The 17,683-nt window shown below is 39.0% G+C and overlaps 2 protein-coding genes across 7 annotated transcripts in view; one reads left to right on the top strand and one right to left on the bottom strand.

Moving 5' to 3' along the window:
* Positions 1-465: 465 nt before the first annotated feature.
* On the bottom strand, positions 466-12,565 carry GGPS1 (geranylgeranyl diphosphate synthase 1). Of its 3 annotated transcripts, none has more exons than XM_083361667.1 (4): positions 12,222-12,565; positions 8,133-8,235; positions 6,096-6,166; positions 466-5,132 (listed from the first exon to the last, which is right to left on the bottom strand). In XM_083361667.1, the coding sequence occupies exons 2-4, from the start codon at positions 8,200-8,202 to the stop codon at positions 4,362-4,364; spliced, it is 912 nt and encodes a 303-aa protein (XP_083217793.1). In that variant the 5' UTR covers positions 8,203-8,235; positions 12,222-12,565; the 3' UTR covers positions 466-4,361. The 3 variants fall into 3 exon arrangements, with proteins under 3 accessions (XP_083217793.1, XP_083217794.1, XP_083217795.1); XM_083361668.1 differs by having other exon boundaries at positions 12,283-12,565; XM_083361669.1 differs by lacking the exon at positions 12,222-12,565 and having other exon boundaries at positions 8,133-8,281.
* Positions 12,566-12,981: 416 nt separating this feature from the next.
* The window catches only part of ARID4B (AT-rich interaction domain 4B), a 90,642-nt gene continuing 85,940 nt past the window's right edge, over positions 12,982-17,683 (top strand). The window contains exons 1-2 of one of the 4 annotated variants that reach the window (XM_083361614.1): positions 12,982-13,145; positions 14,230-14,292. In XM_083361614.1, coding sequence (XP_083217740.1) covers positions 14,287-14,292 — 6 coding nt within the window. In that variant the 5' untranslated portion in view covers positions 12,982-13,145; positions 14,230-14,286. Of the gene's footprint in view, positions 13,146-13,579; positions 13,904-14,229; positions 14,293-17,683 lie in introns of those variants that run through there. The other 3 variants (XM_083361613.1, XM_083361612.1, XM_083361615.1) reach the window with 3 other exon arrangements.

Genomic DNA, 17,683 nt, shown 5'->3' with positions numbered 1-17,683 from the left:
GTGGACGGAAGAGAAAAATTGATGAAAGGTTGCAATGCAGGATAGTCCGGATGGTAGATAAGCAGCCCCAAACAAGTTCCAAAGGAATTCAAGCTGTCCTGCAGGCTCAGGGAGCATCAGTGTCAGCGCAAACTATCCATCGACATTTAAATGAAATGAAACGCTATGGCAAGAGACCCAGGAGGACCCCACTGCTGACACAGAGACATAAAAAAGCAAGATTACAGTTTGCCAAAATGTACTTGAGTAAGCCAAAATCCTTCTGGGAAAACATCTTGTGGACAGATGAGACCAAGATAGAGCTTTTTGGTAAAGCACATCATTCTACTGTTTACCGAAAATGAAATGAGGCCTACAAAGAAAAGAACACAGTACCTACAGTGAAATATGGTGGAGGTTCAATTATGTTTTGGGGTTGTTTTGCTGCCTCTGGCACTGGGTGCCTTGAATGTGTACAAGGCAACATGAAATCTGAGGATTACCAAAGGATTTTGGGTCGCACTGTAGAGCCCAGTGTCAGAAAGCTGGGTTTCTGTCCGAGATCTTGGGTCTTCCAGCAGGCCAATGACCCCAAACATTCGTCAAAATGCACCCAGAAATGGATGGCAAGAAAGCGCTGGAGAGTTCTGAAGTGGCCAGCAATGAGTCCAGATCTGAATCCCATTGAACACCTGTGGAGAGATCTTAAAATTGCTGTTGGGAAAAGGCGCCCTTCCAATAAGAGACCTGGAGCAGTTTGCAAAGGAAGAGTGGTCCAAAATTCCGGGTGAGAGGTGTAAGAAGCTTATTGATGGTTATAGGAAGCGACTGATCTCAGTTATTTTTTCCAAAGGGTGTGCAACCAAATATTAAGTTAAGGGTGCCAATAATTTTGTCCAGCCCATTTTTGGAGTTTTGTTTGACATTATGTCCAATTTGCTTTTTTTCCCTCCCTTTTTTTGTTGTGTTCCAATACACACAAAGGGAATAAACCTGTGTATAGCAAAACATGTGTTCCTGCAATACTTTTCTGTGAGAAATACTTGATTTTCTGGAAAAATTTCTGGGGTGCCAACAATTTCGGCCATGACTGTAAGTCAAGAACTAAACTACGGTACTGTGGCAGTTTACTAAGACTTTAGGGTCTAATTTCAAGATGATTTGAATTTCAAGTAATTTCAAGATGAGAAAATAATTATTAAAAGCAGAATATTATGCAATGTAGTGAATCAAAACAACTAACAGAAGTTTTAAATAATAAGAGTTAAATAATATGGGGAAATTCTTGGTCCACAAAATAAGTTTTTGCATTTCTGTCCAGAAAACTGTTCATTTGGCTAACAATTAAAATCAGTATGAGCTAATTAACAGGGCTTTTCTAGACAGTGTTTATTATTATGGGACAGATATTCTAAAACATAAAAACTTTGTAAAGCTGATAAATATTGAACACTTGAAAGCTGTAATCTTGGTAATTAAAACACAGCTGTTAATGTAGTCTACCAGTTTATGATTTTCACAGTATACTTTATTTCACCCACCAAATACTTTGGGAATGTAGTTTGTAAAATCATCATGTTCTCCAACTCATTTCCAACAAACATTACAACTTACATTTAAATACTCTGGATGCTTTCCAATAACATGCTGCACTGATTATTATATTTAATGTACTTACTGCTTAATAAAATATTTAGAGATCTTTCTTTTTTAAAAAATCTAGAATTGGTAATGATACATAAAACCACAAGCCTTCAGAGCAAATTTGGGAGGCATTCAGTGAGGAATTATTTTAAAGTAGGCATTGGCAAACCATCAAATTCAATGCAGTTAATAAAGGGGACAAACAAAACTTGACACCTGCCCTTCTGCAGATCTAAGATGGCTTAATTAGGACAAACACTTGCATGTTTTTGCATGTTTCTTACTTTTTCTGTTAAGTGAAAAAGGGCATTTATTTATGGAAATGACACATGTCTTCATGAGTTATTTACTTCTCAGCTCATGAAATACTGTCTCCTCTTTCCACAGTATACTAGACTGGAATTTCAAGAAACCAGTCACTCTTGAGCTTGTCTGTTTCAGGAATATTGGCCAGCTATATTTCTGGAATTGTGTTATGAAGATGGATGAGCTGAAAAGGAACAACACTCCATTAATTGGAGGAACTATCTTTAGGGATAGAAACAATTTAAATTTTAGGATTACAATAATAGATGTTCAGCTATTTGACCTCGGATTCAATTTAGGAATATGACAGAATAGTAAGAACAATGGGCATTTTTTTCCAGCCAAAAATCTCTACCCAATATTTGGGTAGAAAGATTGATAATTGTATAATATCATCAGTTATATTGGGTGTTTTCATTTGAGATTTTCCCCATGCTTTTGCTAAATAATATTTTGCTGAATTATTAAACTGCTACAATTCTGCAATGTTTTGAAGAGGAAGGATAGCTTCTAGGTTGCCCATACCAACATTTCTACCTAAGGATGGAAGGGGGAGAGCGAGATATAAAATTATTTGATTTTCAGCCTGAAAAAGATGCTAATTACAAAGACACTGCATTGATTTGAATTTCCAAAAGGTCCTTTGGGTATGAACATACATCTGTCTGTGGCTACATCTTTTCCCAGGATCATATAGTTAAACAATGATATTGGGAGAGTGAATTATAGAGTGATGCTGTTTCTGCTCTTAATTTTGGAACTGAATCTGTAATTATACCACCAGCTGTGTTAATTATAAAAAAGGTTGCATTCTGCAAAATAGCTACTATTTAACCATTTTTGTTGATTTGTATAAATAGCTGGCTTTCATATTAGCTTCTTATTTTTAAAATATGTAGTTTACCTAAGCATCTGTATCAAGTATATTTTTATATACTGTGTGTGCCAGTATCAGCCACTTTGTAGTGAGCAAAATCCAAACCTAGCCAAAAGTGAGGCAAATGGGACTCCAAATAGAGGTGGCATAAATGTAATAAATTATATTCATAAACTCACAAAAATAACATTAAATGGTAGTAAAATACCATTTGGCATAATTCTTCAGTTAATGGAATTATGTGTTTTAATACATATTGCCTGCCTACATTAATTAATGCTATAAGGTTATCCTACAGAATGCCCTCTATAAGTCAGACTTACAGGTGAAATTATCTTGTCTTGGGGGGGATAATTGATTAGTTACCCCATTTTTTTTCTTTGCAGTTACTTATTTTTGCCCTGGAATTAAGATTCTAGGTCAACATTGATGTAATTGCAGGAAATGGAGTTTGGGGAATGCATTGGTGTATTCCAGGGGTCTTCAAACTTGGCCCTTTTATGACTTGTGGATTTCAGCTCCCAGAATTCCTCAGTTTGAGAGTGTACTTCTTGAAGAAAAGCATTACCTCATTTATGAACTTTTTTCAGTAGCTAATAATTTGTTAGGCATTAGATTCCTTACAAGCTCTTGTTTTGCACATTTTCTGTTATGTACAGTATATGAAATCTGAATATAGCTACCTTAAAAGATAATACAAGTTTTCACACTGCAGAGGGAACATTAGCATCCACTTATTTCATGTGCCAATGGTATTAGATAGTCCTCCTGCAATTGGGACTCAACTCCATCACTAAACATGATTGTAAAATGAAATGTCATGTGATTGTGCCAACTTATGACATCAGTTCTAGCTGCAGATATTAAATGAATTTCCCACAGTCATTAAGTTAATATCAAGTGACCATGACCAGGAACTCCCTGATTCCCCCCCACCAATTTATTTGCTTGTTGGAAGCTGGCTGTGAAGATCACAAATGGAGATCATATGATTGAGGAATTCTTAAATGCACATTGCCAAGCACCTTAGTCATAATTACATGACTGGGGATGCTATGACAGCTACTGTTTGAGGACAGAGTGTAAAACGTCTTTTTCAGCACCACCACAACTTTTGAATGGTTGCTGAATGAGTGATCAGTAAATGAGGACTACCTGTACTTTGCTTTAGCAGTAGGAACTCTGTCAAAAGCCTTCAATGTAGCATTGTTTTTTTAGGGTACTACCATCCTCTACCCCTCTTTTGATATTTTCTCATCTTAAAAAAATAGGTCACATTGCACTAGTTTTTGCTGTGTCACAATCAGAATTAAGTGATAATGAAATAAGATTACAAATCAAAATCATTGAGAAATGGGATTACAAATTAAAATCATTGAGATTTTGAAGCTACTTTAATTGATTTTGTCACATGATTTTGTATAAGCAACTGAAAATTGAAATTTCAAGGTAATATATTGAATGCACAAATCTCCAGTTACCCCTTAAGACCTGTTTCAGCATAATTCATATGAACAATTAGAGCAATTTCTTGATCCTTTGCAGAAACATTCAATTAATAATGTTCATTTTCATTGTCCCTGAACATTCTGCTTAAATATTTAATTAATGCTGTAAGTTCAGGATTGCCCCCAAGGAATCCAATTTGTTTATAAGCTTCAGCCTCAAGTTCTTCTAGTGTTTTCCGAGTATATTCAAAGGATCCCACATTCTCAAGGTAAAGTACACAATATTTTTTTATATCCACATTTTCAGTTCTCTGTCGCAGAATATTTTGAACCTGTGTGCTCTCTGGCCTTGACCATATTGCATGAATAGTTGGGAACGAAAACTTTCCTTCAGTTAGGTCTTCACAAAAGCTTTTGTTTTCACTATATTCTTTGGAGTGTAAATTTGCATAATCATCTCTAATTTGAAAGAAGAGCCCAAGAGTGTTAAGGAGTGGTTTCAGATCACTTTTATAACTGGAAAATAACTGCATAAGGCCCACGGCTAGTCCAAAAAGGCCACCTGTCTTTTGCAGAACCATGGCTTTATATTCTTCTTCCGTAGGACAGGTATATGTGTCTCTCCAGTAAATATCCAGGCCTTGGCCCTTATGGAGTTCAAGTAATTGACGGGTAAATACTTTTACAGCATCTGGATGATCAAGCGTTAAAACCTTTTGTAAACCAAGGAAATATACAAAGTTTGCACAGTTTATCACAGACGGTATTCCATAAATGCTATGGGCCACTGGAAAACCACGTCGTAGCTTTGAATTGTCTTCTATGTCATCTATAAGCAAACTTGCATTGTGCAACATTTCTGTAACTTCAATTATAATCTAATAAAAAGACAAAACAGTTTTATATTGTTATTCTTCTTCTATATTTAGATTCCCTGATTATTTCTATTTTCATTTCTATTTTCATTTCTTCTTGCAATATGTTAATTCTCTGCTAATCAGGCTTTTAATTCTATCTTACTGTCTGTGCCATTCCCATTGGGAGCACACATCCTATTGTCTATTTCTATATTTTTGTTTGTATAGAGTGGCTTTTTTAGTATGAATTTACACAATATAATTGGCAACGGATGATCTATATGCACAATAACTCACAAATGAAAACAGATGATGTACTGTATATACATACAGATATCAAATGTAATACACCTGACTACAGAATCAATGTTTATGATATTATAATACACATGTAACGTTCAGTCATGTGATTAAAGCATTTAAAATGTTTGAAAACAGCAATCAAGAAATGAATGCTTTGGCTTGGCATGCTAACCAAGTTATTTGTGCTCTTCATCAACTCTCTTTCATCATATTACTTACAGAAGAAGCAGAAATATATTTGATCTGACACATATGCCAGGAGACTTGAAGTAGAAATAGGCTGGGATATGTTTGGGAAAACTGCCTTCCTCATTGCATAGTACAAATTAGAGTGCAAAGTAGGGGATGTGTTTCAAGAAATATTTGCCCCGATGAGCATTTATCAAGATAGGCATCACTCATTTAGATGTTACATTAAGAGCCCAAAATAAAAATGTTCAGAAAGCCCAAACTGCTCTTTTTCTTACTAACAACATTCTGTTTCAATATATCACAATCCGAAGCAGTTGCAGAGCCCAATATCTTGGTGTTGGCCACTACAGAGGTTTACCTGTTACACTATTACAATAACTTTAGTTTAAATATTTAGATACAAGCAGAATAAGAAAAAAGTAATTATATTTCCCTTGCCTTTTTAAAAATTGTATTAACTGTCAAATCAGTTTAACTTATATAACTCACCTGTAGTTTGTCTTCTGGAACATTCAACCAGTGATTAAAGGCTTGGGAAAGTTTAGATCTGACCTGTTTACCTATGATTTTAAAAAGAACATAGATAATATTGTACATTTTTGCTCCATATAATCTATTTGTATTAAGCTCTAGGAAATGTATTAAATGAATAGGGAGAGAGTTTTCAATCAAACTGCCTTGAGCACAAAACCTGAATATTTTGGAAATATTTCACACTTCAAACGTCATCAATTTTTATAATTTATACTATTGTACAACACCTTCTGTAAATATTCTATCAGTTAATTTTAATACAATTTTAGACAATTAGGACTGATAATGCTGCACAGAATGAGTTTGACATTTTTAGAATAAAGACTTAGGTAGATGAACTACCAGTTTATTTACAGACCACACCTTATTATATTCTGTATCATCACCATTCGTCTTTGTTTGCTCAGCAGAACTTTGCATAAGGCAGCTGCAATTCTTAATACTAGCCAAAGAATTGTAATTAGCATATTTTATCAGCATAATATTAGCACAATATTTCCTGTTATTAACTCCAAAGCACTGCGACCAGAAAGCTGAAATTGGATCCTATATCTCTGGGCTTACCTGAAAATCTTACAGAATGAAGTATTTTTTTCTAAGGACCGGGACTCAAGGATTGCATTGATACCAAGCTTTAATATCTGGAACTTTCCAGAAGCTAAGGACAGGAGAATTCCCTCCCCCCCATACCAGGTTTAACCTCAACATTCATAAAGGGTAATTTTTGTTAGGACAAACTCAAAAGTCAAAAAATAAGCTTTCAAGAGTTCTAGAGCTTTTCAGGATGCTACAAAAAGCAAATAGGAGAGAAAAATCTGACCATATAGAAATCTGTAAAGCTACAATTAAAGGAGGAGACATATTTAAACAGTTAAATATTCTTAATATATATTGCTGAGTAAAAAGATTAAGATCTTAAAAGCAAACTGGTTAAGGCTTGAGTTAAATCATTTGCTCTGTTTTTCTTTTTTTTTTAATACCCTTGGGGGTTCGTCCTGGTAAAAACAAGCAAGCACTGAAAGAGCAATTTCAATCCCTGGCTACTCCCTTCACCCATTTCTGTTGCTTGGTAGATCACAAAAAATAAAGTTAAAGTCTGTATATTTAATGATAAATGTAACTATATTATGGCTTTACATGGTGATGTGTACACCAAGCTATTACAGTACCTAATAACTATATTAATGCTTAAAATTATATTCATATATTAGCTCTAACCCAAACATGATTTTTTCTTTATTTTGCTAATAGACAAAATGTAAATTAAAGTTAAAATTCCAGTCTTCAAAGCACTTTTTGAATACCCCCTTCTCTCTCCAAATCCCCCCCCCACACACACACATGGCAATATCACTGATTTTAAAAGAAAGATTAGGGTACATCCCATATTTTAAATAATTGAAATTAGTATTTAATCCATAGTTTTGACTTTAGTCAAGCCTTATGCAAAACACAATGGGTGCATTCACATATCCCACTAAGCCATAGTTCATTAACAAAATGCAACTTGGTTAGTCTATACAACATCCTAAGTGAAAGCAATTCATATTAGGCTGGTTTCATACCATACACAAAGCAGTTTAATTTTTTGCTTACCATATGTAAATGATCTGCAAAAAGAAACTGGATTTTTTAAACCACTATTTGATCCCATGTTTGTTACTATCACTAAGCCCAGAATTTTATTTTTGACTTTTGATAGAAAAAAATGATTCAACCATTATCAATTTGCTCATCTGCAAGACAGGTTGATTTGCTCAAACCATTGTTAAAATAAATCCTGGTTTATATGTTAAGAGAAATATCATTACAGAACAAGGCTATGCAGATTGAAAACAAGAGTACAACATGATCAGGTACAATGGGAACAAAGTGAAGGCTGATTTGGGGAATAAATGAAAAATGTGTAGTTCACAAACTGAAGAGATTGCTATGGCTATCCCAATTTATATATTTTCATACATCACTAATATTCAAACAATAAGATATTACCAGGGAGCTGAAGCAGGTAGTTGTATGGCTCTAAAAGAATTCTCTTGGATGAATCTTCTAGTTCCTCCATTTTAAAAATGTGTTTCCAAAGCAGTGCCTTAGTCTGAAGAAAGAGAAAAAGAAAAAAAAGGAAAGGTTATAGATCTTTTATATATACACATACACACACACACACACACACACACACACACATATATACACATACATGTGTGTGTGTGTGTGTGTTAAATGTTTGTTAAGCATTCAGAATACACTTGCTTAGTCCCAGACACTGACAAATCTTATTTCCTGTTTCAGCCTAGCCCAAGGCCATCTACAGGCAGTAGCCACAGCAGTGGCAGCTCATATTTGTGTAAATTTTTTGGCTTGCTAACAAAGAATAAAGGGAGACCAATATGATCATTTCAAACTTATTTGTTCTCATCAGTCATATATATATATATGACTGTAGTAATAACATATGATGTAGGCAGGAGAAACAACAGAAAATGTTGCAGTGTGCCAATGTAGAAGTGGCAGGTACTTCTTTGAAGTATTTATGATGTCATTTCAAGTAACTATTAAACACACTATTCAAGATCATCCAATCACCATATTACTGAGAAGATACTACAATGAAAATTTTATGAGCGTGTACCTATTTATATACTAATAAGTGTAATAATAATTGCTTCAGTGGCTCTCTTGCCTTATCAATAACAGCAAAGCTTTGGCAGATGGCTGGGCAGATGATTTCAAGGAGCTATGTGAGACCTTTATGGTAGAAATCACCACCACAGGGCCAATTTTAATTTTAGAGGAAAGTCCCTCGGAAGCGTGTCTTCTGTTAGACAATTACCTATTTATCATTGCTATAATTAGTATGAAGGGAATAATTCTATCTGATAAATTTCTGCTTTTTTCTCTCTACATTTCTTGGCTGTGTATGCTGAGAATGAGAAAGCAGAACACATTAACAAAAGTTGATCTGTTTTACTGTGAGGGGGTTGTCATTGAAAAAATTCCCATAGAGATAAAAGGAGGAAATAACAGTATCAATCTGCTAAAGTAGACCAAGCAAGGTTTCACCTATATGCTAAAAATGGCAAACTTTCTTTTTGCCATCCGGCCACAGGTCCAGGACAAGGTTAGTAAGGTGTCACTTTTATTTTGTTTTTCTTCTCTTAAAATTAAAGCTTTTTGCTTCCAAGAGCTACACAGCAGAAGACTCTTCTAAAAGAGCTGATAACAGATCATGAGAGAAATGAGGTTGCATATAATTAAATACACAATTAGACACATTCTAAATGCTATCTAGAGGAACAGATACACCTTTAACGATGGGGGGGTGAGGTGTTACCCCCGTTGATAGGGCTCGCAACTTGGGCGTCCTGGATTCACGGCTCAATTTTGAAGATCATATAGGAGCCGTGCCCAGGGGGGCTTTTGCCCAGGTTCGCCTGGTGCGCCAGTTGCGACCCTATCTGGACCGAGATGCCCTATGCACAGTCACTCATGCGCTCGTGACCTCCCGTCTAGACTACTGCAATGCTCTCTACATGGGGCTGCCCTTGAGGACCACTCGGAGGCTTCAGCTGGTGCAGAATGTGGCCGCGCGAGTTGTGATGGGGGTTTCCCGATACTCCCATGTAACACCTCTACTCCGCGAGCTGCATTGGCTTCCGGTTGCCCTCTGGGTGAGATTCAAGGTGCTGGTGATGACCTATAAAGCCCTGAATGGCTTGGGTCCAGGATATCTGAGGGAACACCTGCTGCCGGCATCAAGCACCCTTCGTCCAGTGCGCTCCCACAGGGTCTTCTCAGGGTGCCGCTGATAAAAGATTGCCGGCGGATAACACCCAGGGGGAGGGCCTTCTCTGTGGGTGCGCCTGCCCTCTGGAACCAGCTGTCCGTGGAGCTTAGGACTGCCCCCGACCTCCGCACATTTCGCCGGGACCTGAAAACCTGGCTCTTTGAGCTCTCCGGCCCAGGCTGAGAATTTTTAACTGGGTTTTTAATTCTAGGGATGATTTAATCTTTTTTTAATTTGTTTTTAACTTTTGTATTGGTTGTTTTAAATGCCCTGTAAACCGCCCTGAGTCCTTCGGGAAAGGGCGGTATATAAATTTAATAAAATAAAATAAAATAAATAAATAATTCAATACCTCATCCTTCAGATTGAAGTATTACATATGGGACACTTAACATTCTCAGATATTTAGTAAAGTTCTTATTTGAACTTGTATCTCTTTTCCTTCTCTCTGAAGGCATCTTACTGCGGTGCACTGCAGCTGCTGTGCACTAAAACAATTTATCTCAGGCAATTTAAATACAGAACCTGTAGTCAAAATATGGCCTATGCCAATCACACACACACAACCAAACTAGTAGTTTCCTAGCATATAATTTCTATTTCCCAAAAGTTTTACTTAGTTTACTTAATTTTATATAAAGAGAATAGTACATACTACTGCAGCATTTTAATTGTAACAAAAGGACCAGATTAACAATTTCCTGTAAATTCACAAAGCATTGGAATCCATGTATTGAAATGAAAACCTGAACTGATAAAGCCTCAACTCATATCAATGCACTCTAAATTAAGCAGGTACCTAATACGGAATTCACAAAAATTCTGTAAGCCAAAATTAAGTGAACCAGAAATTAACACACGATCAGCCCCAATACAAGGGTGAAGCTACACACTTGCCAGATGTTTTGTATAAAGTAATTGCAGATTTGTTCAGTCTAAATTTCCATTCCTTCCTATATGACTTGAGAAATTTCAGCAGGATTTGAAGTGTAGTTCTCCATGGAATACTGCTGAATGCTAGTGCACAGAATAGTAAACTAGACTGAGCAATCAAAACAAAACTATTAAACAGAAAAAGGAAGTGGCACACTTATATACAGTACTGCACAGTTCCCTCTAGTCACTGGGAAGCTATAGTACAGGCAGTCCTCTACTTACAACAGTCCATTTAGAAACCATTAGAAGTTACACTGGCACTGAAAAAAGTGACTTATAACTGCTTTTCCCACTTACAATTGCAGCATCCCCACGGTCACATCATCAAAATTCAGCTGCTTGGCAACTGACTCGTATTTATGATGGCTGCAGTGTCCGAAGGTTAAATTAAATCACCTTTTATGACCTTTTGACCCGGCAAAGTCAATGAGGAAGTTAGATTCACTTAACAACTATGCTACTAATTTAACTGCAGTGATTCATTTAACAACTGTGGAAAGAAAGGTTGAAAATAGGGCAAAATCACTTTAACAACTGTTTTGCTTAGCAACAGAAATTTTGGGCTCAATTGTCCTAAGTACTGTATTTTCAAAGATCCCATGGTTTGTGAATATTTTTTAAAAAATTATACCACGAACTCCGTACTGACTTGTGTAATGAAACAATATCAATTTATTAAACTACCAAAATCTTAAATAAATTTGACATTGCTAAAATAAAATTTTATACTTCCTTAAGAATTTGACAGTAAATGGTTAGATGACCAATTAACCCTTAAGTACTTAACCCTACTTTATCTTTGTTTTTATAATTAACAAAAAATTTGGACAAGATACATACAGTATTTCCTTTTCACAATGAAGTCTTAATTTGTTTTCTCAGGCATCTTTATCCTACAATTTAAAAATGTGAAGAAGTCCACCAAGACATAATTCGATAATGTACTTAACTATAGCCCAAAATACGGTTTAGAAACTTAATGAAAACGCACCAAAAGACATCAATATTTTAACTGGAACTGATCTTGCGTGTAGGAAATAACGAGACTTTGTACTTAAAAAGAAAATCCACAAAATAGATCCTCGCTTTTTCTTTACACTAATCAATACTTCAGACTGAATAAAAGCGATGACGCCACCCCCAACATATATTAAACAATAAAACTGGCAAAGGAAGAGGCAAAAAAAGCTCTTAATTTACATTAAGAAAGAACAGCCTCTCATGAACATCGACCGATCCCGGCAAGCCGGCAGTCATATTTGCACCTAAGAGCCGCCCCCTTTTCCTGCCAGCTCAAGCGAAAACATCGAAAGAGGAAGAGGAGGCAAGCAAGCGCGCCAACACCCTCCCCGGCTGTTTACCAAGGGGCGACTTCTCTCTCTCGTAAAGGACCACCGCCTCTTCTATTGGAGCGACAGGCACCTGATAGCTAACAGCGCGGAGAGGCACGGAAGGGAGCCGCCACTCGAGTAGAAGAGGCTGTCGAAGCGAACGGAGATTCAGCGGCGCGGCGGCTTCAACCTTACCGCGGCCTCCTCGGCTTCCTCACCGGCCTCGGCCCGCCTCGCTCTGCTTAGCCAGAAGCGCAAGCCCCACCCCTCCCGCCTAGACCGCTCCTCCGCCCGATGGAGGGAAAATGCGCCACCGGGGCCTGTTGGCGCAGGCGCGAGCTCCTCCCCTCCTCCCGTTTCCAGAAGCCCTCTTCGTCTCTCTCTCTCTCTCTCTCTCTCCCCCTCCATTTTCTCATTCTCCTCTTCGCCCTCGCGAGGCATCTCGGGAGCTGTAGTAGCGGCGAAGAAAAATTCCCTCATAGACTGCGGCAAATGGGCGGGACAAAACCATGTTACCCAGAAGGCGCCACGAAGCCGAGTCTCTGTTTCCATAGAAGTTGGAGTGGGAATTACATCAGCGTTTCTGAGGCACCGGCTAATGGCGACGGCGAGTAGGCGGGCCGCTCGGGTCGCGCGCCAATGCGAAGCGAGCAAGGCGGGGGAGAGGGCGGGCGTCGGCGTGTCAATCACTCGTCGGATCGGGGGGAGGGGACGGAACGGCTTGGAGCCGAGCCGCCGCTGTCGCCGTCGCCACCGGGGTTCGGACGGGAGGGAGAAGCCTCCTCTTCGCGAGCCTCCCCTGCCTCCGAGCCAGGCCGGCGATCGCGGGAGGGGCGGACGCGGGAGCGGGGCCCGGGCGATTGGGCCCGGCGTCGAGAGGAGGCTCCGTCCTCCTCGCCCCCCTCCCGGCAGGTTTGGGGGACCAGCGAGCGGGCGACGGCCGCGGAACAAAAGGTAACGTTGCCCCGGGAAGAGGCTGCGGGGCCCCGGCCCTGGGCGTTTGGCGGAGCTCCCCGGCGAAGGCCGAAGCCGTTCCGCAGCAGAGGGAGCGGAGAAGGAGCGCTGTTGGGATTGTTGTTTTTCTGCTCGGTTGAGGCCGCGGCGGCGGCGGCACTTGGTCGCTTCAGCTTCCCGGGACCTCCGAGCCTGGGAGGAGAAAGCGGGCGGTCCCGCGGCCGGCTTCGGAGGGAGGCGCTCGCCCTGGCCGCCCCCGAGCGCCTCTTCTCCGGCTTCCCCACCAGCTGGGCTGGAGCAGAGGGAGCTGCGGCTGTGGCTGAAACTCCTACCGCGGAGTCCGCCCCGGGGGGGAGGGGAGGGGAACGGAGCGGAGCGAGTCTGGGGGGAGAGCGAGAGGGGCAGCTTGCGGGAAAAAGCGGGCAGCCGCGGCTTCGGACGCGGGATGGAACGAGGGGGACGCGGAAAAGAAGGAGGGCAGCTTTATCGAGCCGCCCCCATCTCCGCTTCTTGTCCCTAGTACAATGGAGAAACCTCCCCTCCCGCAGGGATGTGTGTGCGTGTGTGTGTGTGCGCGCGGGCGCGCGCGCCTGGGCGAGAAAGCACCTCAGTCCGGACTGGACACCTCTTGACCTGTCTCGCTTTTCCCCCTACTTAGCCCCAGTTTGTTCGGGGATAGAACAAATGAAACGATGAAGAGCTTGTTCCCTCTGTGGCGGTGCCCCGAGAGCCGCTTGCGTAGAGGCAAGCGTAGGGAGGTTGGTGTGTGTGTGTGTGTGGTGGGGGGGGGGGTTTGTTAAGAAGCGGTTGTTGTTGTGGCAAGTTTCTGCTCTGACAGAAATGGCGTCAAAGGCAGCGGATGAGGGGGGAAGCCAGCCGCGGGTGTGAGGCTCCCGAGAGCAGCGGCTTTTTGTGGCAGGAGCGGAGAGGCGGCGTAAAGAGAAAGGGGGGGAACCGTGGGGAAGGGCATCGGAGAGGTAGGCTGGAATGGGCGACGAGGGGAGAGGATCCTGCAAAACGGCCCCCCCTCCCCGTTGAAAAAGGGGGATGGTGCGGTGGCTCAGTGCTTTGTTTTAAATTTCAGGTCCAGCCTTGGCAGCACGTTCGCTTTCGGATTTTTCTGCTGCAGCCCGAGTTCATCATGAAGGTAAACCCCCTTGTGTGTGTGGTGGTGGTGGTGGGGAAATGGGGCGTCGCGGAGGGTTATGTTTCTCCGAGCTTCACTCCCCGATGTGCTTATTGTAGCCGTTTTCAGTTCCAGCCTGCGGATTATTTTCCTCCCTTTAGCTTTCAGGCGAGTGATGTATATGTGAGTTGACTTTTTCAGTTTTTCCGTTTTTCGGATACTCTTGCTCTGCGGGTGCTGAAAGCAAAATGTAAATCCAAGTGCTAGAGTTTTTCTTCTGCAACACCTTAAAGGGAAGTGAGGACATGGCTGCTTAGGCCAGAACTGATAGCTTGCTGGAGGAAAAAAAGGAGGATTTCCTTTATTTCTGGAGTGCTGGGGGGCGGTTTTTCTTTACCTTGTTTTGTTTTGTTCATTGAAATTAAAGGAGAGCTGTAATGGGTTTTTCTTTGTTCTGGATCTGGTTGAAGTAAATTTTTGAGTTCCCGGAAGTATCTTTACAATATTTATCTACCGCATAAATATTGCTGCAAGCTGTAGAGTATTTAAAAAAAACAACAGCAGGTTTTTAACCAGGGGATACAGTATCTGTATATGTGTGTTAATTGAAAGGCACTGACAGTTGGTGATCAGAATCCTAAAAGTAAATGGGATGGAAAAAAATCTAGTGTGTTCCTTATTTTTAAACTTGCGGTATCCACAAGTACAGAATCTGGTGTGGAATCCTGTTCATGAATATCATTTTTTTAAAACTGTGGTAAAAGTTGAATTTCATATAGACTGCTAAAGACATTTTTGGAAAAAATGAAAATGAAACATTGTATAATACTGGAATTGATAAGCCCTGTCTACCATCTTTGTTATGAAATACTGTAAGTTACTTCATCTGTTAAGGAAGGCTTTTCTTTAGAGATATGATAGCTGTAATTACACGTCAGCTGTGCCGGAAACTCTAGGAATAACACATTAAATACTTCATACAAGTATGGCTGTTTTCAGCTATTAAACTTCATAATGATTCTTTTTTCCCATATGATATTCTTTCTGAAATTAGTATTAAGGTTGTTTGCAATAACAAGGAGAACAAATGAATATTTTAGTGCAGTGTCTGTTCATTTAACTACAGAACTTATTTTCATTGTTTATGAAATTTAAGCCTGATTTAGGATGAAATTTATTTTGTTCAGAAATTATTATTACAGCAATAACCAATTTTAAAATATATAGCTGTGGAGTATTGGAGAAAATATAGAAAGCTATATTATAGTGCCATCTTTGCTCAATGACTCTTTCATATAATAAATTGTTTTTAATGAATTGGCAGTTATATTTTTTAACAAATTATTGAATATGTGTATAAAATGAACATTACAAATTACTTTATAATTCAGACAGGGGTGTGTGGATACTGATGTTTAATCCATGCTTCAACAAGTGGCTTTCTGTTATATACATTAACATATTTTTAAAAATTAGAAACTAAATAATTATAGTTAGCAAAAGATTATAAATATTGAAAACAATGTAATTATTTAAGGAATGAGCTGCACTTTTGCAAATGAATTATCTCCTGGACCTAGACCCTTACTCTTTGTATACCATTGTGGATTTCTATAGTAGAATTCAAAATAGTATTTGTATTTTACTTTGATACTCTTGTTTGAATCTGTGTCTCTTGTCTTTAGAAGCATACATGAACCTATTTCTCTAAACTTGGTCACAGCTGAACTGAAGGGTTGCGGGAGATTTCCCAGTCTGTTTATCTTACTGTCTGACTTCTCTTTCAGTGACAGAAAGTTGATGTACTTGTTTCTTTCTTACTATTTTATCCTGCCAATTTATATGCCTGTTGGATTGCATGCTTACATAATGACTAGCTGGAGATTATTCTGTGAACCTTGTGCACGAATGGGGATTTTAATCTGAATTTCTTTGTTCCTAATTTTGTATAGCCTGTGAATTGGACTTATCATTTGTTCCTAATTTTGTATAGTGTGTGAATTGGACTTATCATTGTACGTTAATACAAGTAAAAATAATATTGAATAGAAGAAGGTGGAATGGATATAGTTTTCAGAATACATAAAGTAAAAATTATTGCTCTTCTTCAGATTAAAATTACAAACTGGTACTCTTCTTGGAATTTGTTCTGCTGTGCTTATGGTCTGTTAGGCTTATATAAAGAACAACTTGTTCTTTTGTTTTCATCATTAAGTTTTGTGTAGCCAACCCTGTTCTGTTAGCTATCAGCTTCCAGATAAATAAAAATCACTGCTCTTGATATGATCACTTGTTTCTATTGTATGTCAATAGAATGTAAGAGTTGTTTCTGAAAGTGTGACCAAGTTCCTAGCATTCTAACTTTTGAATAACCCAGCTACTAGTGAACTATCCAGCCATTCAAATGGCTAAACTTCTGTCAGTAAAAGGTAACAACCTTCTTAAGCGACTTCAATTCATGACTCCATCCATGCAGTTTTCTTGGTAACGATAGCAGTGGTTTGGCTTTGCCTTCTTTTGGGTTTTTTTTTTAACACTTCCTTATTTAACCAATAGCTCCAGGATTCCCAGGTAGTTCCCCATCCAGGTAATCAACACCAACACTGCTTACCTTTTGAGAGATCAGTTGGGTCCATCATCTGCTGAGCCACTTCTGGCAGTAACAGTCTTCAATTAATGTAGAGACAAAAACAATGTCCCATGGGTCTAGTTGGAAGCCAGTTTCTAATATATTCCCAATTAGTTAGCAGTAGAATAATACTGTTTAGAAAATACAGTCATATAGGAATGTAATTGTAAGTTTCAAGTTACATTTGAATTATAGGAATAAGAGAAGAACCACATTCTGCCAAATTTTGAACTTTGTAACTTTTTAGAGATAGGGATAATCATATAGAAAAGTAGGCAGGGAAAGAGAGGAAATACCAGCAGATGAAGATTACATTCAACCCACCCTTCTAGACATTAATGCTTTAACATTTCAGAATCCCTATCTACTTTGTATCTGATTATGCTAATTTTATCCTCTTTGGAGAGGATAGTATGTGTACATAGGAACTAGAGTTTACTGTGAAGAGAAACAAATTAGGATTTAGTTTAACTTTAGCATATTTCCTAGCTTGTTATCGCAAATGGGAATCCTGATGAAATACATTCTATTTAGTCTCTTAAGAAATGCACCATGAGTAATTTTTTCTGGCTTTATTTATCTAATTGATAGGGCCTCCCATCTCAAAAGCAAGTGACTCTGGGTAGCATACAACATGTAATAGTGGGTGACATACAACACGTAGCAGTGTATTTTAAATAACATAATTATAAATCTGGACTTAGCTAAAATAAAACTGGAGTTTAGTGTATGTTTTCTCCTCCTTCAAACTGAAAAAGATGAAGGGACGAAGCATCTTTCCAG

Source organism: Vipera ursinii (assembly GCF_947247035.1).
Source record: "Vipera ursinii genome assembly, chromosome: 1".
Classification (NCBI taxonomy): Eukaryota; Metazoa; Chordata; class Lepidosauria; order Squamata; family Viperidae; genus Vipera; species Vipera ursinii.
The sequence above is the reverse complement of the archived record's forward strand: the minus strand, read 5'-3'. Positions and strand labels throughout refer to the sequence as shown.